The 19,570-nt window shown below is 36.5% G+C and overlaps 2 protein-coding genes across 3 annotated transcripts in view; one reads left to right on the top strand and one right to left on the bottom strand.

Annotated features, from left to right (window-relative positions):
- Window positions 1–19,570, top strand: part of RIF1 (replication timing regulatory factor 1) — a 50,239-nt gene that overhangs the window by 15,251 nt on the left and 15,418 nt on the right. For both annotated transcript variants that reach the window (XM_065880220.1, XM_065880221.1), the window contains exons 11-21: window positions 549–713; window positions 1,199–1,309; window positions 1,985–2,047; window positions 2,314–2,414; window positions 3,917–4,003; window positions 7,120–7,190; window positions 7,403–7,583; window positions 8,938–9,045; window positions 9,411–9,560; window positions 13,183–13,282; window positions 18,732–18,996. In XM_065880220.1, coding sequence (XP_065736292.1) covers window positions 549–713; window positions 1,199–1,309; window positions 1,985–2,047; window positions 2,314–2,414; window positions 3,917–4,003; window positions 7,120–7,190; window positions 7,403–7,583; window positions 8,938–9,045; window positions 9,411–9,560; window positions 13,183–13,282; window positions 18,732–18,996 — 1,402 coding nt within the window. The remainder of the gene's footprint in view (window positions 1–548; window positions 714–1,198; window positions 1,310–1,984; window positions 2,048–2,313; window positions 2,415–3,916; window positions 4,004–7,119; window positions 7,191–7,402; window positions 7,584–8,937; window positions 9,046–9,410; window positions 9,561–13,182; window positions 13,283–18,731; window positions 18,997–19,570) is intronic.
- Window positions 17,678–18,149, bottom strand: LOC136126076 (signal recognition particle 14 kDa protein-like). Its single transcript, XM_065881136.1, has 2 exons — window positions 18,053–18,149; window positions 17,678–17,913 (listed from the first exon to the last, which is right to left on the bottom strand). The coding sequence occupies exons 1-2, from the start codon at window positions 18,147–18,149 to the stop codon at window positions 17,678–17,680; spliced, it is 333 nt and encodes a 110-aa protein (XP_065737208.1).

Raw genomic sequence — 19,570 nt, forward strand, 5'->3', positions numbered from 1 at the left:
GCTGTTCCTATTTTTTTGTTTTTTTTGCGGTACACGGGCCTCTCACCGTTGTGGCCTCTCCCGTTGTGGAGCACAGGCTCTGGACGTGCAGGCTCAGCGGCCATGGCTCACGGGCCCAGCCGCTCCGCGGCATGTGGGATCTTCCCGGACCGGGGCACGAACCCGTGTCCCCTGCATCGGCAGGTGGACTCTCAACCACTGCGCCATCAGGGAAGCCCTGCTGTTCCTATTTTACGTTAACTATTCTGAGTCAAATTTTTATATTTTAAGTTTTAGGAATGCCTGCATATTAATGTCAAGGTATGGATTAATGTCTGAGAATTCATTTAAATGGTGTGTGACACTAGTCTTGTTCTTAACCTAGTAAGATTAGTATTTAATTAGGAACTCTGTTGTGGGCTTTAAACAAAAACTCTTCAACTTTTATTGAAAAACAAATTATTTACTTTTAAAAGTACATTGCATTGAAATGAAGTAAACAAAATATATTTATTTGGGTAACTAATTCAATCGTACATAACTTAGCAATTTTGTTTGTTTGTTTAAAGGTGCTTCTCCATATGGAACTCCCCGGATGAACTTGAGTTCAAATTTTGGTGGAATGGCCACAATCCCCTCTATACAAGTTTTGGGGCTTGAAATGTTGCTTCATTTTTTGTTGGGTCCAGAAGTCTTGAGTTTTGCTAAGCAAAACAAACTTATGCTGAGCTTAGGTATTTAATTGTTTTTAAAATCATTTCAGTTACTAACACAGTTCAGAACACTGTACTTTGGGGTGAGGAAAGAGATTTTATAAATCTTCTTTTTTATAAATTTATTTATTTATTTTTGGCTGCGTTTGGTCTTCGTTGCTGCGTGTGGGTTTTCTCTAGTTACGGCAAGTGGGGCTCCTCTTCCTTGTGGTGCGCGGGCTGCTCATTGCGGTGGCTTCCATTGTTGCGGAGCACGGGCTCTAGGCACATGGGCTTCAGTAGTTGTGGCTGAGCGCGGGCTTATTTGCTCGGCATGTGGGATCTTCTGGGACCAGGGCTCGAACCCGTGTCCCCTGCATTGGCAGGCAGATTCTTAACCACTGCGCCACCAGGGAAGTCCCTAAATCTTTTTCATAGAAAACATATCAGACCACCTAACATTTTACATTGAGAAATTTATTTCATAAAGCTTTGGTTTTGCATAATTGTCTTTTTTTCTCTTTTAGAGCGACTTGAACATCCGTTAATCAGCAGCTCTTCTTTTTTTTCCAAACATGCAAATACATTTATCACTGCTGTTCGTGATAGCTTTGTTGCAATTAGAAAAGATGCTTCTGGTAAATGTTTTAAGAGAAGATTTTTATTATTTAAACCTGTGTTTAAAAAGAAAAAGTAGTGAATGTTTATATAGTGCCACCTGTTTCCAGATTGTGCTGCAGGAGCTTTACATATAATTCATTGACTCCTCACAGGAACCTTCTGTGTTAGCCTATTTTGCAGATAAGGGATTGTGTTATACTGAGAAGTAAATAACTTGTGCAGAGTTACATAGTAAGTGACGGAGCTATGATTCATACCTAGGCTCTGTGATTTTAGTATCTACACCTAAACTCCTGTGTTCTAAAGCCTATCAAGTAATGATGACAGGTTTTAAAAATTAAATAGAGTGCTATTGTACTGGTTGGAAAATTTTTTTCTAGTGGCTTTCAGGTATCCTTCTCAGTCTTTAATCCTTGTCTCAAAAGTGAAAGGTTTTCAATACAGAAAATACAGTCGATGAAAAAAAAGAATTACCCTGAGTATGTTAACAGTCCTTTTGAAAAATATTTCTTTAAACAAAAATGAGGTGAATAGTATATTGTAAACTGATTACAAGGTTGACTATTACAAGGAGAATTATATTTTAAATTTTTAAGTATTGCTCAATTTATTTCTGTAGTATAAGCTTGAAAGGGAGAGCTTTTGTAGTCATATCTATTTCATTCTAAAGTACCTTTTATTTTGTTTGGCAGATGCAATTGTCAATGCTATTTGGAAGGAGCTAGTTAGCTTGGTGAAGTCAGTTATTGAATCTGGTAAGCACTATAATGATCAAAAGATTTTTATAGCACTCAGTGAATTGTTTGGCTTTCATATATAAAATTAATTTTAAAATCCTTTTTTGAAGTATCTTATCTTCCAGACTTTACCTTTAAACAAAGCACTTTATTTAGTAAGAAAAAAACAAAAAAATTACTTTTTAATAGCTCTCTGAGTATATATTTTTACCCCTGAAAAGACTGTATTTTCACCCCTAAAAATACATGTTTAGAACTGTACCCCTCCTTTTCCTTTTTGATAGGTAACAAAAAAGAGAGACCAGGTTCTGAAGTTTTGACTCTTCTATTAAAATCTTTGGAAAGCATAGTGAAGTCAGAAGTATTTCCTGTATTGAAAACACTGGTAAGTATAAGACCTATATGTGCTGGAATTTTAAAACCATATTCTGAAATTGAATTTTATATTGAAGGTACTACCACAGATCAGGATTTGGGAAAATATTTTATATCAAGTATTTATCAGCCATTTGGCCCTGTAGTAAATGCTGTTCCATTGACTAAGTAGAGTCATTTGAAACCTTCTTAATAAAGCAAATTATGACAGTGGCAACTACAGAAATCTTCCAGTGTCATAGGAAAAAGAATAGGCCGTACAGAGAAAATGGGATAAGGGGCATGAAACTTGAACTGAAGAAACTCGGATGAACACTAATTTTGTGACAAGATTGCTGGGTTCCACTGATTGTTAGTATGTACATTTAAAAAAATATCTGGTAATAATCTTGGAGAGCTTTTGCATTTTAAATATGTCCTACATAGTAGAGAGGGAAAAAGTGAATTGGATATACTTTTTGTAATAGTGACTTTCCCAAAATAAACTGCAGATGGAACAAACTACACCCGTAGGTAGATTCTGAGTGATTCCTTTATGTGCCATGACAGCCATATCTACTGTGGCAATAGAGGATAGTGGTTAATAGCAAGGGCTCTGGTACAGACTAGGTTGAACCTCAGCCCAGCTATTAACTGAATGAACTTAGACACTCTGTCTACTTTCTTGTCTCTCTATAAAGAAGAGATGTAGTAGTAGTTCATAATTAAATGAGTTGATAAATGCAGAGCATTATGGGGCTGGAACAAAATAAATGTGTCAATGAATGCTAATTATTATTGTTAGTGTCTGTTCAAATGAGAATACGTGAAAGCTTATTTTCACCAACAGTTATTTTTGTCATGTTATTCACTTATGTTATATAATTCAGGTTAATACCAGTATAATAATATTTTTGGATGGCAGTTTGGTAATCTCTGTCACATTTGAGAGGCGTGTCTTAGATACAGCTTCTAGTTAGCAGTTCTTTGAAATACTTGCTTCTGGCACTATTGAGTACATAATTGATTGCAGAATTTCTTTTCGTAGTATAAAAAATGAAAATAGCCTCAAGGACCATTAATTTTTAAAAAGTTTGAACAAACGGCACATTTGTTTATCAGTTAAGAATGTGTCTACATAGACTGATGTGAAAACTGTAACACAGTCAGGTGAAGAAAATTAGTTCCAGAGTATCTTACAGTACAATATCATTAATGGTATAAAACAGGTATAAGACAGCTAGCCTAGGAAGTTATGTTTCTCTCTGTACTTACATATATGGAAATTTAGGTCTAAAAAATAAACTCCAAACTGGTAACATTGATTATTCCTGGAGATAAGAAAGGACTTCATCATTTTATTATTTATATTTCTGTATTTGAACATTTTAAGCTAATGAGAATGTATTTACATTAATGAACAAACATTACTTGTAATAAATTGTTAAAAATATAGTTAATACTATAAGATTTTTACTAAGTAAGGTACTATTTTTATGGCTAATGTACAGTAAAACCTTTTGTCTTTCTTAGGTTCTCATGGAAATTACAATTAAAGGACTTCCTCAGAAAGTATTAGGTTCTCCAGCATATCAGGTTGCTAATATGGATATTCTTAATGCAAGTATCTTAAATGTAATGATACTAAATTAGCTAATAAACAAAAAGATCCATGGTATTTTTTTTCATAAGGTAGTGAAACTTAGATTGCAAAGTTCCAAAAGAATTGGATTTGAATACGCTGATTATGTTAAAGGAAAAAATGATAGGCAAAGTACAGGTGTACCTCAGAGATACTGCAGGTTCAGTTCCAGACCGGTGCCAAGAAAGTGAATATCACAGTAAAGAAAGTCACATGAAATTTTTCGTTTCCCAATGCATGTGAAAGTTAATGTTTACACTATACTGTAGTCTGTTAAGTGTGAGTAAATAGCATTATTCCTTAAAAAAAACAAAACAAAAAAACATACCTTAATTTAAAAGTACTTTATTGCTAAACAGATGCTACCTATCATCTGAGCCGTCAGTGAGTCATCTTTTTACTGCTGGAGTGTCTTGTCTCCATATTGACGGCTGCTGACTGATCAAGGTGGTGGTTGCTGAAGGCTGGGGTGGCTGTGGGAATTTCTTAAAATGAGACAACAGTGACGTTTGCTGTGATTGATTCTTCCTTTCACAAATGATTTCTCTGTAGCATGTAATGCTGTTGGATAGCGTTTTACCCACAGTAGAACTTCTTTCAGAATTAGTTAGCCCTCTGAAACCCTACTGCTGCTTTATCAACTAAGTTTATGTAATAATTCTAAATCCTGTTGTCGCTTCAGCAGTCTTCAACATCTTCACCAGGAGTAGATTCCATCTTAAGAAACCACTTTCTTAGCTTATCCATAAGAAGCAACTGCACATCTGTTGAAGTTTTATCATAAGATTGCAGCAATTCTTTCACATCTTCAGGCTCCAATCCTAATTCTAGTTCTTTGCAGTTTCTGCCACATCTGTAGTTATTTCCTCCACTGAAGTCTTAAACCCCTCTAAGTCATTCAGGAAGGTTGGAATCAACTTCTTCCAAACGCCTGTTTATGTTGATATTTTGACCTCTTCCCATGAACCATGAATGTTCTTCACGGCATCTAGAATGATGAGTCCTTTCCATAAGGTTTTCAGTTTACTTTGCCCAGGTCTATCAGAGGAATCACTCTTTATGGCAACTATAACCTTATGAAATGTATTTCTTTTTATTTTATTGTATTTTATGTATGCGGGCCTCTCACTGTTGTGGCCTCTCCCGTTGCGGAGCACAGGCTCCGGATGCGCAGGCTCAGCGGCCATGGCTCACGGCCCCAGCCGCTCCGCGGCATGTGGGATCTTCCCAGACTGGGGCATGAACCCATGTCCCCTGCATCGGCAGGCGGACTCTCAACCACTGTGCCACTAAGGAAGCCCATGAAATGTATTTCTGAAAAAGGCTTGGAAGTTGAAATTGCTCCTTGATCTGCAGAATGGATGTTGTGTTAGCAGACATGAAAACAACATTAGTCTCATTGTACATCTTCGTCAGAGTGCTTGGGTGTCCAGGTGCATCATCAATGGGCAGTAATATTTTGAAAGGATTCTCTTTTTTTTTTTTCCCTGAGGAGTAGATCTCAACAGTGGGCTTAAAATACTCAGTAAACCATGTTGTGAACAGATAAGCTGTCATCCAGGGTTTGTTCCATTTATATAAAGCACAGGCAGAGTGGATTTAGCATGATTCTGAAGGGCCCTAGTATTTTTGGGATGGTAAATGGCATTGGCTTCAACTTAGAATCACTAGCTGCATTAGCCCCTAATAAAAGGCAGCGTGTCATTTGAAGCTTTGAAGCAGACATTGACTTTTCCTCTCTAGCTGTGAAAGTCCTATATGGCGGCTTCTTCCAGTACGAGGCTGTTTTATCAACAGGTAGAAAATCTGTTGTTTACGGTAACCACCATCATTATTAATTAAATAGCTAGGTCTTCTGTATAAGTTGATGCAGCTTCTGTGTGAGCACTTGCTGCTTCACCTTGCACTTTGATGTTATGGAGAGGGCTATTTCCTTAAATCTCGTGAACCAACCTCTGCTGGCTTCACACTTTTCTTCTGCAGCTTCCTCACCTCTCAGCTTTCACGGAATTGAGGAGTTAGGAGCTTGTTGTGGATTAGGCTTTGGCTTAAGGGAATGTTGTAGCTGGTTTGATGTATCTAGACGACTAAAATGTTCTCCATATCAGCAATAAGGCTGTTTTGCTTTCTTACTGTTACTTGTGTTCACTGAAGTAGCACTTTTCATTTCCTTCAATAACTTTTCCTTTGCGTTCACAACTTCGCTAACTTGCACAAGAGGCCTAGCTTTTAGCCTTTCTGACACGCCTTCCCTATTAAGCTTAATTATTTCTAGCTTTTGATTGAAAGTGAGAGACGTGCAACTCTTCCTTTTGCTTAAACATTTAGAGGCCATTGTAGTGTTATTAATTTGTCTAAATTCAGTATTGTGTCTCAGGGAATGGGGAGGCCAGAGGAGATGGAGAGAGACAGGATAATGGCTGGTTAGTGGAGCAGTCAGGACACATAATGTTAAGTTTGAAAATCGTGAGAATTACCAAAATGTGACAGGGGCATGAAGTGAACAAATGCTGTTAGAAAAATGGTGCTAATAGACTTGGTCGACATAGGGTTGCCACAAACATTCAATATGTAAAAAATGCCATATCTGCAAAGCACAATAAAACAAGGTACACTCGTTATAATTAATGTGAATAATTAAGTATGGCACTATTAATGGAACTATTTTCCTGGATTAAACAAAGGGTCTAGAAGGAAAGTTTTCTCTTTGCTTTTATATAATAATAGTTTTGGTTACTGTTATAAATTTTGGAAGCTTAGTAGCATTGGGTTACTTATGGTGAAATATATTTAATATCTTCTGGATGTAGGTATTATTGATCCAGCAAGTTTTAAGTCAACATTTTTTTTTATATCTGGAATCTCTCTCTGTTCTTTAATTGCTCACATAGATGTAACAGCTATGATTAAAATATAAAGAGCTTGCTTTTTGTGTGTAGTTTGTGGAAGTACATTTGCTATCATTTTTGTCATTTCCTAAGTAATTTCGAAAGTTGGTCGTATTTCACATAATTGATTGTAGAAAACAAGTATAACAAGAAGAATATACTGTTTGTAACAGGAAGATTGATTGCCATCTCCCATCTTTTTTCAGGGGACTCCTGCTTTGTTCTTAATTCAGTTAATTTTCAATAATCTGTTAGCATGTGGTGTAGAAGATGAAAGGTAATTTTAAACAAACTATTTTGTTTATCTTGGAAAGTTTGTCCTGTGATGAATGATATTCTTTTGACTTACTCTAAATTTTTTAAAAATGAAAAAAATCAAAATAAGAGTTGGGATTCTTTGTCAGTTATTTTTATAACCTTGCTATAATGTAATTAATGTATTTTCAAAGAACGTACAGTTAATGCATAGTTGAAAATTTTTTCCTCCAGGTTTTTTCTCAACCTGGAAACACTTGTAGGCTGTGTTCTTTCTGGTCCAACTTCACCGCTGGCTTTCAGTGACTCTGTCTTAAATGTTATTAATCAAAATGCAAAGCAGTTGAAAAACAAGGAGCATCTTTGGAGAATGTGGAGTATTATAGTCACCCCATTAACTGAATTGATAAATCAGGTATGATATAAGTTAGCTGCATGTTTCCCCCAAATTTAATATCTTCCTTTTTTTCTTCCTTGTTAGAGCACAGGGGTATATGAATAGAAGTTTGTATTTGAATGGAAGATATTACATGTTTTTTTCTACAGGATTGGTTAATTTTCTACTCTTTAGATTAGTTGATTTCATCATGTTTCTGCCTTATTCAAGAAAGCATAACTTAGTGGGGACTAAACAGTCCATTTTCTCCAGTAATTAGAAAGCCAGAAGGCTTACATGATACATACAGATTCCCCTGTTTATATCTTGGATTCTTTCATTTGTACTACGGGGAATAATATGGGTATCTTGACTAGACTGTATATTCTTAGGATCCCATGGTTGATGGGATCCTATGTTGGTGATTACCTTAAAGCCATATTGTAGTTCCTAAATCATTAATTGTTGAGAGTTGACTAACCCTACGTTTAATTACTTTATGAAGTGGCAATATTGTCAGCGTATGGAGCTGAAGTTCTGTCACTATTAATAGTTCATCAGCTGCTTTATCTGTTCATCAGTCTTTAAATGGAATTATTCTTTGGGAAATAGTCCGTTATAACTCTCAAATGGACTGAAGACTCCAAGGAATTTTTTATGTGGTTATACAGTAGCCCTTATTTTGGCTGCTCGAGCCAACACTCCATTAAACATATTCTTCCTGAAGAAAAAAGTTTATGTTCATAAATAATTTCCAACTGTTTAAAGGATGCTAGAGGCCCTTTTTATAAGTCCTTGCTTGAATCTACCTTCTGTGTATAGTAAAAGATTTTGGAGTCACCTTTGGGGTTCTTTTTTAGGACTTAAAACCAGTGTGTTGTTTCCCAGGGTTGCTTAAAAAATTACCATGAACTGATGGCTTAAATCAATAGGAATTTACTTTTTTATAGCCCTTGAGGCCAGAATTTCAAAATCAAGGTGTTGGCAGGTTTGGTTTCTTCTGAAGCTCTGAAGGAGAGTGTGTTCCATGCTTCTCTTAGCTTCCAGTAATTCTTGATGTTCCTTGGCTTGTGGATGCATCACTTCAGTCTCAGCCTCCATTTTCACATGGCATTCTTCAAAGTAGCTTCTGTCTATTCAACTTGCCCTTTTGTTATAAGGATGCCAGTTATTGGATTAGGGCCCACCCTAAACCGGCATGGCTTCATTATTGCATGATTACATCTGCAAAGACCCTATTTCCAAAGTTTGCAGAGGTTAGGAGTTCACCATCTGTTGAACATCTCAACATTGGAGACACAATTCTACTGACTACACATAGTAAGATGTTACTACTTCAGGCTAGAATTAGATGGTAATTTGTCTAACTTCTTCATTATTTTTCTTGTTTCAGACCAATGAAGTGAATCAAGGTGATGCCTTAGAACATAATTTTAGTGCCATCTATTGTGCACTGACTTTACCAATAAACCATATTTTTTCAGCACAAAAAATTCCAGCGGTAAGGCAAAGTTTTACTTGATGAATTTGCATTTTTCTGAAAATATTATGTCACCCTTTATAATGAACCCCTACAGTAATTTTACCTAAAACAAGACTTTCTTATGACCTATAATCAGCTTAGGAGAAAGGAAAGTGGTGAAGGAAGAGAGTAGTTCCTCTTGACCTTTGATAATTGTTGGTATTGTGGCATTATTACAGTTCTTCAGTTAGAGCTCTGTGGAGGTGGGCAAACTCACTACCCAATACTAGTCTCCTCCTTGACACCTATAAATGTTACCGTGTTTTTAAAATGTTAAAGATGTATTCTGTTAGGTATTCTGATGTGTAGATGTGTTTTCTAAATTTCTTTTTTATTGTTACTAGGCCACCATGAAGACCTTACTTAAAACTTGGTCAGAATTATATAGAGCATTTGCTCGCTGTGCAGCTTTGGTGGCAACTGCAGAGGAGAATTTGTGCTGTGAGGAACTTTCTTCCAAGATAATGTCCAGTTTGGAAGATGAAGGCCTTTCAGTGAGTTTATCCTGATACTGACCTTTTTTGCATGTAAAGGATTCTTTTCAAGTAAATAGAGATAACATTTGTGAACTGTCATTTACTAATGCTTTTAGTTTATAAGTAATGAAGTTAGTGTATAAAACGAGTAACAGCTTTGCAAAAAAGTTTTGTGTCTTTGGACTCTAAGGTCCATGTATCAGGACCATTTAACAGTGATGTGATTTTACTCCTCTGTTGTGTGTCTGTGCCATTCTAGATGAACCGTACAAGGACCTTACTGTCCTGGACCTTGCTTTATCATATCTGTTAGCTCTTTAAAGTGTATCCTCTAGAAGTTTGTAGATCTAAAAATGTAGGTTCCTATTCACTCCTTTCCCTTATTCTATAAAAAGAGCAACAACTGCTGTCAGCAGTTTGGTATGTATCATTCTAGAATAGACCTCTTTCTTTCTACCCCTAAGTTACATATTTATGCTCACATATGTACATGAATACAGTGTTCTTGCCAGTTGAAATTTATTACTCTGAAGAATGTTTTTTTCCATCTAAAAAGATAGATTTTCTAGCTCTTAATAGTGGTTACCCCTACAGAGAAGAGTAAAAGTATTTATAATCTCTTTTTTAAAATATTGGCATAATTCTGATTATGGTATTTTGGTACTATAGTATTTGTCAGAGCGACTTTAAAAATGTAAATCAGATTAAAACACTTCTGTAGCTTTTTGTTGCATTTGGAGTAAAAATCTGAACTGCTTACAACTGCCCTTGAAGCTTGTGCTTCCTTCTTCAAAGAATCTTATTTAATTAGTCTTGTTAATTTCTATCTGAGCATCTTGTCATCAGAATCGTTTGTGTACTTCATTCTGTAACTTCCCCCCACGCTCCATGAGGTTAGGGACTTTCTGTCTTGTTGATGTATATCCCTGGCTTTTATCTGGCCACCTAGACAGTGAATTTGTTGAAGGCTTTTATAATTGTTAGGGAGAAGCTTGACCCTCAGTTTTCACCTTTAAATTATTGTCTTGGGTAGGCTTACATCTTTATTCTCTTCTGCAAGAAATGTAGAACATATCAAGTTTTATAAAATACCCTGTCGGGATTTTGTCATTAGTTGGTTATATTGCATTTATAGATTAATTTGGAAAAGAATTTACATCTTTATAATGTTGAGTTTTTCTATTAAGGAATATTTATTTAATTCTAAACTTAACCAAGCTTGCTTGATTTTTTTGGAAGTTTTAAAGCTGTTTTTCAGCTGTTATGTATGGTCTCTTTGCTGCCCATATTTGGTTGCTGCTGGAGTATATGAGATCTGTTGGTAATGTGCATTTCTGTATGTTAAACCAAACTTGTGTCCTTGAGAAGGGCACTTCTTGGTCACAGTGAAAATCTTTTAAAACATTGTAGATAAGTGTTTTAAAATTTTTTGCGTATATCTTCATTAGTGAGATTGGAGTTCGTCATTGTCCAATTTTTGTATTTTGGGAATAACACACATGTATGTGACTGATAATTCCTTGTCAAATATGTAACTAAGTAGTTACAATTTTTAGGTTTCAGAAAAATTTTTATCAGTTTTGAAGATACTGTTCATTTGTTCATTTCTGTAACATTTTTTTCATTTTTACAAAATATGCATCTAAGACTTATTATTTTTCTTACTGCTACTGTTACAAATGCATGGTTTGATACTAATTTTTTAAAATAATTTTTAAAACATTTATTTATTTTGGCTGCACCAGGTCTTAGTTTTGGCATGCGGGAATCTTTTAGTTGAAGCATGGTATGCGGGCTTCTTAGTTGTGGCATGTGAACTTAGTTGCAGCGTGCACGTGGGATCTAGTTCCTTGACCAGGGATCAAAACCAGGCCCCCTGCATTGGGAGTGTGGAGTCTTACCCACTGGACTACAGAGAAGTCCCACTAATTTCTAATTTTTTTGTTATTAACCTCTTTTTTAGTTAGTAAAGTTTTTGGGTTTTCCTCTTGCCTTTAGAATTTAGACATTTCACCATGGTGTGTCTTGAGGCATCTTTTAAACTGTTTTAAGTACTTGGTAGACCCTTTCAATCTAAAGAGCTGTGCCTTCATCTCAGGAAGAGTGCTTAGATCTTCAGGTGTCATCTTCTATGTCTGTTACTTTTCTTTCTTTATATCTGTTTGTGTTTTGCTTTATTTTTGGTACTGATTTCTGGGACCGTGATATTTCTGTTTCCATTCTTTGTTTAAATGCTGAGGTGTTTTATAGTAGTTTTATTTTTACATTTATGTTTTTAAGTGGATATGATTTCCTCTTTGAAGATAGTAGTTTTCTTCTGTTTCTGTTACTACCTCTTTCCTCGTGGATTAGTTCTACTGGTATTTAGCACACCTTCTTCATATTTGTCAATAAAGGTTAATATTGAACAATATTGGTAGCTGGAATGTGTTTTCTAACCCAGGAGAGATCCCCTGTTTTTCTGGCTTTGATAGCCAATTGTAGTTACAAGCAAGCTTTGCCTTGTAATTGTGAGCAAGAAGGAAGCACTGGAGCTTTAACATCTTTTCTATATGGATGTGTAGGTTATCATCTGTACTGAACCTTCCATGTGGTTTTCTTAGGTTAACTGGGGGCTCTCCCTTCCTCCTCTTGGTCCTTAACACTGACTGGGGGAGGTTGTCTTTAGTGGCAGACATGTGAATTAGTCCAGTGAATTGGACAAGTGAAAGGTAATGGAGAATAAAAGCAGAGCAACTGTATTATAGAACTTTAAATTTCAGTAGTCTTTTAATTACCCATTTGATTTTTATAATGACCATCATATCTTTTTCTCAGGACCCTCCCTGTGTCTTCTGTTACTCAGTTTCTTCTCGGAAAGCTCACTATTTTTGAGGTGTTCTTTGACTCATGGTGCTGGGATTTCCTTTGTTCTATTTTCAGTCTCCCTTGCACCCCTGTCTTTTTTTTTTGTGGTACACGCCCTCTCACTGTTGTGGCCTCTCCCGTTGCGGAGTGCTCCGGACGCGCAGGCTCAGTGTCCATGGCTCACAGGCCTAGCTGCTCTGCGGCATGTGGGATCTTCCCGGACCGGGGCACGAACGTATGTCCCCTGCATCGGCAGGCGGACTCTCAACTCCTGCGCCACCAGGGAAGCCCTGCCCCCCTGTCTTTAAAAAAAGTTTCCAGAAAAATGTCTGATGCTTCTAAGGGTTTATTTTTATTTCATTTGGATTTGAGGAGGGAGGAGGAAAGGGTATCGGGGAGCTTTAGCAACATTTCACATTTTGTTTCTGCTGGGTTTAGTGAACACTTTTGTAATTTTGAAGAGAAATTTGGTAAAGAATCTTAAGTTTGAACCTAGCTCTTCCATTTTCAGTTTATTGGTTTATATGCTGAGTTTTATGGGCATCTTAAAGCTGAATTATTTTCCATAAATATTGAGAAACAAAAAAAAGGTATAGTACTTGGCACACAGCAGTTAACTGGGAAATATTCATAACCATATACTTAATGTACCTTAAATGGTATAAGCTATGACGTGTGTTACTATATGTTATATGTGGGAGTTAGTCTTATATTTTTGTTCATGCTTATACTTTATATAAACCATGCCAGTAGTTAAAAGATTCTAATATAATACTTAACTATTCTTTCCTAGAATTTATTGTTCTTGGATAGGATCACTCATATTATTACTGTAATGGTTGATTGCATCGACTTTTCACCATATAATATTAAGTATCAGCCCAAAATTAAATGTAAGTATTTTATTTGCTTACCTTATATATCATAAACATGGCTGTCTGAACTGTTGTCAGGGCAAATCCTAATAGCTTTTCCCATCTCATTTTACCTACTTTTGATGCTGTGTAACCATGTTAGTTACTATGCTAGTAGCTCACATGCTTGCTCTCTTTCCTTCTGTGTGTGTGTGTCTCTCTCACCCTCCCCCCCCAATCTAACGCCTTTTTATGATGCAGAAACATAAATATTGTCCTATTTAGAGATTGTCTAATAATACAAATGATTTTACTTCATCTGGTACAAGGGATTATGTGGACAAAAAACTTGGACATTTGTTAAAATGTTCTTATTTGGTAGCCTGATTTGAAATAATCATTAAATTGACATTCAACTGCATAGAAAATCGTGGCAGTGATTAATCAGTTATGGTTTTACAGGAAATTTAAAATGATGCTAAAAGTTTAACTCAATTTTTTACTCCATAAAATTGGACAATTGAAATCATAACAAGTTGTCTTATTTTTATAACTATGTTCCTTGGTTAATTCTAAATTATGTTGTAATAAATACTGAGCTATTTTATTCTACTAGGTGGTTCTTTGAACTTATATATTTCTACCAGTGATTATATATTTTCATACTGTATAGGAAAGAACCTTCCAGTAATGAAAAATGTGGATGTTTAAAGGTTACTTTTCCTGTTGAAAGATTGAGAACATACTCAGTTTTCTTTTCTTTTGGGTTTTTTTTTTAAGGCTCATATCCTTCTTTTTTTTTTTTTTAATTTATTTTATTTGTTTATTTTTGGCTGCATTGCGTCTTCATTGCTGCGTGCGGGCTTTCTCTAGTTGGAGCGAGCAGGGGCTACTCTTTGCTGCGGCGTGTGGGTTTCTCATTGCGGTGGCTTCTCATTGCGCAGCATGGGCTTTAGGTGCGCGGGCTTCAGTAGTTGTGGCATGCGAGTTCAGTTGTTGTGGCTCGCAAGCTCTAGAGTACAGGCTCAGTAGTTGTGGCACACGGGCTTAGTTGCTCCATAGCATGTGGGATCTTCCTGGAACAGGGATCGAACCCGTGTCCCCTGCATTGGCAGGCAGATTCTTAACCACTGTGCCACCAGGGAAGTCCCTCAGTTTTCTTTTAATAAGATCTATCCTTGATGAATTAGTGTAAAGATTACTAGAACATAAAATATCTTTAGGGTTTTTTGGGGGGGGGGGAGTTTTTGGGTTTTTTGGGGGGTGTTTCAGTTTTAAATAGTAATGTAGAGAAAGATGTTACGTGACTAAAGTGTATTACAGGTCAGAGCATCCCAGCCTTGATGCTACAGAAATGGATGTGCTTGGATTTTTTGTTTTTAATCTCAGCCCCCTTTTGGGCTGAGCAACACTTAATCTGATTACCTCTTAGTCCAAAAATAAAATTCTCTAAATATCTTAACTATAAAGGTTATATAACAGATGATATCAGAAATTATTTTGTAAGCCACCGAAGTTTGATAAGGCAAGACGATGAGCTCCAGGTAGACATAATTTTACCTATTTTGTTACTTATGAAAAATTAGAATTAACTGAATATCCATTCTATCCATGATCTGTAAACCCAGAATTAGAAGTCTTTTGTCTTCATTCCTTGTCTTGCAAGAGGTGTTCTTGCTGTTTAAATTTATGGAAACTAGGGGAGATTTCTAAAAGCTGCCAGCAAAAGTTGAGGAGGAGAGGAAACAAAAATTAGAACTAGTTGAAAGAAAATTATTATTATTCATAAATATGCATAAGGATCACTTTGAGAGTTTTTGGATAACTTTTATTTTGTAATTTGTTTTAGAGAAACATTGCAAAAGTTATACACAGACACTAAACATTTTTTTTTTTTTTTAATGTTGAGCCTTCTTTTAATTTATTTTTATTTTTGGCTGTGTTGGGTCTTCGTTTCTATACAAGGGCTTTCTCTAGTTGTGGTAAGCGGGGGCCACTCTTCATCGCGGTGCGCGGGCCTCTCACTGTTGTGACCTCTCTTGTTGCGGAGCGTCTCCAGACGTGCAGGCTCAGTAGTTGTGGCTCACGGGCCTAGTTGCTCCGCGACATGTGGGATCTTCTCAGACCAGGGCTCGAACCCGTGTCCCCTGCATTAGCAGGCAGATTCTCAACCGCTGCGCCACCAGGGAAGCCCAACACTAAACATACTTTACTCAGATTCCTCAGTTATCAGTTGATTGCTTTTGTCTTATTATTTTCATCCCCCACTCCCCTTTATACTTTTTATTTTTATTTCCTGGAACCATTTCAAAGTACTTGTAGACAAGTCTTTGATCTAGCACATTTCCCAAGTCTTGTCTTTCATGACCTTTAAAAGTGAAGAGTACAGGGCTTCCCTGGTGGTGCAGTGGTTAAGAATCCACCTGCCAAAAAAAAAAAAAGAATCCGCCTGCCAATGCAGGGGACACGGGTTCGAGCCCTGGTCTGGGAAGATGCCCACGCACCAGCCACAACTACTGAGCCTGTGCTCTAGAGCCTGTGCTCCACAACAAGAGAAGCCACTGCAGTGAGAGGCCTGCACACTGCAACAGAGTAGCCCCTGCTCATCACAACTAGAGAAAGGCTGTGCGCAGCAATGAAGACCCAAGGCAGCCAAAAATAAATAAATAAATAAAATAAATTAATTTTTTTTAATTAATAACTCTTTTTTTTAAAAAAGCAAAGAATACAAATAAAGTTACTTTCTGAGCGTCTCTCAATTGGGCTCTGTCAGTATTTCCTCAAGATTAGATTGAGATTTCATTTCTTCACTGGGATACTACAGAAGTATATTTTTCAGTGCATTATGTCAACAGGCACACAAGTCAGTTTGTCCCATTACTAATGATGTTATTAACATTTACTATTTGGTTAAGATGGTATCTGCCAGGTTTTCCACTGTAAAGTTAATTAGTAAATACTTATAATTAATAAGTTAATGTTTTGTGACAGGTACATTGAGACTGTGTAAATATCTTGTTAACCCAGCATACTTTTACCCATGAGTTTTTCAGCCACTGATGCTTCTTGCTTAAAACACTATGATGTTTCCCAAAGTGGTAGTTCATGTTGTTTCATTTAATTACGTTACTTTGTATCAAGGAGTTTATCTCCTTTGCTTTAATTACATTAATTCTAAAAGCTGTCCCCATTTTAATTATTTATCTCATTATGTTCCCATAATAAACCATTCTACAATTATTTATCAAGCCACTAAGCACCAGACACAGGTGCAAGTGACATCCTAATGTAAGATATAGCTTCCTTTGTCCCCTATTTATTTTGTTTTTATCAGCATGGATTTCTGTTATTCAGTAGGCTATAATTTATTTCTATTAAAATTTAATGTTCTTGTTGGCGTCTATTAACCTTTTCATATGTTTCCATTATTCTTTGAGAACTTTGACATAAGATGTTTATATTTTTCCCTGCCTCAGCCTGGAACTAGCCATATCTCCAAGGAATATGGTTCCTTTTAGCTGAGAATGGCATTTAGAAACCAAAATCTGTTCATTGCTATTAAGGTGTCACTGCTTCTGGATCTCTGAGTGGACAGAGGTGGGAAATACATTGGTGTGTTTGTGAACTACACAGTTATGTTTCTCTAGAATTACTTTCAGTTATTTTCTCATATAAGGTTTATTCTAGTCTTGGATATCCCCTTTCTCTATTTACCTGCCTCAGCATATATACTGTTTGATCAGTCTCTTGTATGTAACTGCTCCCCTGACTACGGGCCGTCTTCAGCCTCAACATACTAGCCAAGAATTTCTGGGTGGCCTTTCCAATTTAAATTATTCATGTATGGAAAACTGATTCTAGGGAAGAAGGTTGACTTCCTTTGAGTAGCAACACTTGTTTTTCATTTCACCACATGATATTTTTAATTAATAAGCATTAGAGTTTTCTCTTAAATCTGAGATATCTTAACCTTAAAAGAATGGATTCTTTGAGGGAAACAAAGGTAATTTTGGAATAGGTACGATTTTCTTGAAAGACATAATGGGTTTAGGTAAACCCCTGGAGAGAGATGGAGTCTAAGAAGGATGCAAAGGAGAGTTGGACAGATACATCTTTTTCTTTCTTTCTTTTTACTGATATATACAGGTTTAATGATACAGTGCTCTTCACAGACGGCTACAGAGACTGTAAACTATTATCCAGAAACATACAATCATACAACACAGACCACTTAGCCAGATATAAAATAAACTGGCTTCTTGTAACTACCCTGTAAACACTGCAGCCCTTCTTCCATCCAAAATTGACCCTAATCTCACATGAAAACAGTTATTGTAGAGGAATCAGAAACCCAGCTTTGTGGCCAAAAGTAAAAACCAAAGGAAACACAGCAATTCAGTGGTTAACTGGTGAAAGCAGGAAACCTGGTGCCCTTCACTGCGCTGCTTTGCTCTTCTTACTCTTGCTCTTTTTGTCCCTCTTCTTCAGCCCATCCATGTTAGCTCTCAATAGGTTTGAATAAGCCATCTGAAACTTATTCACTTCTTTGGAGCTCACCACAGTGCTGATCTTCTTTTTCCAATCAGTAGCTCTTAACAGACACTTGTTGTCTGAGGACTCAAAGCCCTCCGCAGAACCCTTCCTTGGAATGGGTTTAGTTCGACCATCATCAGGTGGAGGAAGGTACGGGAAGGCGGGGACGCGCGTCAGACAGACTCTGCCTGTGCGCCCAGTCACTGGGCACCCGGGCCGGGGCATCGCTCGGCCTCCCAGCTCCCTTCCGGCCTTGCTGCATCCACAGCTGCTTACACTTCTTCAGGGTGATGAACACGCTGCCCGACAACCGGCACTTCTGGAAGAGCCTGGTCAGCTCCATCAGGAACTGCTCACTTTCCAGCAGCACCATCCTGGCACTGCCAGATCTGCTCCGTCAGCATTAAGTCCCAAGCCGTTGGAGATACATCTTTTTCTTTAAATCTAGGCTTTTTCCCTTGTATTATTTCTGAGGATTTGGATCTCTGACTTGTTCAGTATTAATTTGTGGGGTTTAGTGTACTATAGATGAGCCAGGAAGCAATGATTCTAAGGGAAATCTTGTTTCTTATTTTTAAAATGGACTTTAAACTTTTAATTTTGGAGCACAGCTTATATAATTTAGTGTTCTCTTACAAATTAGTTGTTGAAATTCTGAGACTATAAAATAAAAATTTTAATGCATTTAAAAATTCCTTAGAGAAAATAGAGTCATTTTGTGGAATTCTTATTCTAGCTCTGCCAGTTTTCCCTTATCTCTGATTCTCTTTTAGAGATAATGTTGTAGTGATGTTTATCCACTAATGGTATTTCACTTTAAGATTTGTGGGTATCACTCTACAGAAACACATGTATTAGATGTAGATGTCATGTAAACGTGAGACATAAATTGTAAATATGAACAGTGACACTTCTGAACACACTTGAGTTTTTAATAAGTTGAATTTTATCCTAGCACCACAGAGACCTTCAGATTGGTCCAAAAAGAAGAAGGAGCCCTTGGGAAAATTGGCTTCTTTATTTAAACTTATTGTGAGAGTGATCTGTTCTTTCCACACTCTGAGCCTCAAGGAAGTACATTCTGATACTCTCCTCGCTATTGGCAACTCAATCACCAGCATTCTTTCCAATGTACTTGGACATATTTCTTTGCCTTCTATGATCCGAAAAATATTTGCAACTTTAACAAGACCTCTGGCATTATTTTACGAAAACTCAAAGTAAGTATTTTGGCTTAATAACTTTGAATTAAACATATATAACTAGATTTAGGTAGCAAACATTTATTGTTTTCATATCAGCTTTGTTGTTAAAGATCTTAATCTTTAAAGTTTAGTGGAAAGGGTAATATATGAAACTATGCTTTTGTTAAAAAGATAGTTCAAGTAATAAATAAGTATGAGGTAGAAATTGGAAGTCACTTTATTTTTCATGATTAATCCAACCCTCTTTTTACTTTAGTGCATGTCTTTTCAGAACTGTTAATACAAAAAGCATACCTCTTAAATGTATGATATATATGACTTGACATACTGCTTTGCAGTTCAGTATTATATACAGTATGCACTTAGTATATTGGATGCATCTTGCATCATACACCTAAGAGTCTCATTGTTTTTAAGGTCTGCGTAGGGCTTCGTGAAACTTTACCCAATTTCCTGTTGGCGGACATACGTTTTCTAGTCTTTTTCCTTATAACTAACAATATCACATTTGAACGTATGTGTACATAAATCATTTGCCACTAAATAGCAGAACAGGGCCCTAAAATTGAAATGGTTGGTTCAAAGGGTA

Source organism: Phocoena phocoena, chromosome 7 (assembly GCF_963924675.1).
Source record: "Phocoena phocoena chromosome 7, mPhoPho1.1, whole genome shotgun sequence".
Classification (NCBI taxonomy): Eukaryota; Metazoa; Chordata; class Mammalia; order Artiodactyla; family Phocoenidae; genus Phocoena; species Phocoena phocoena.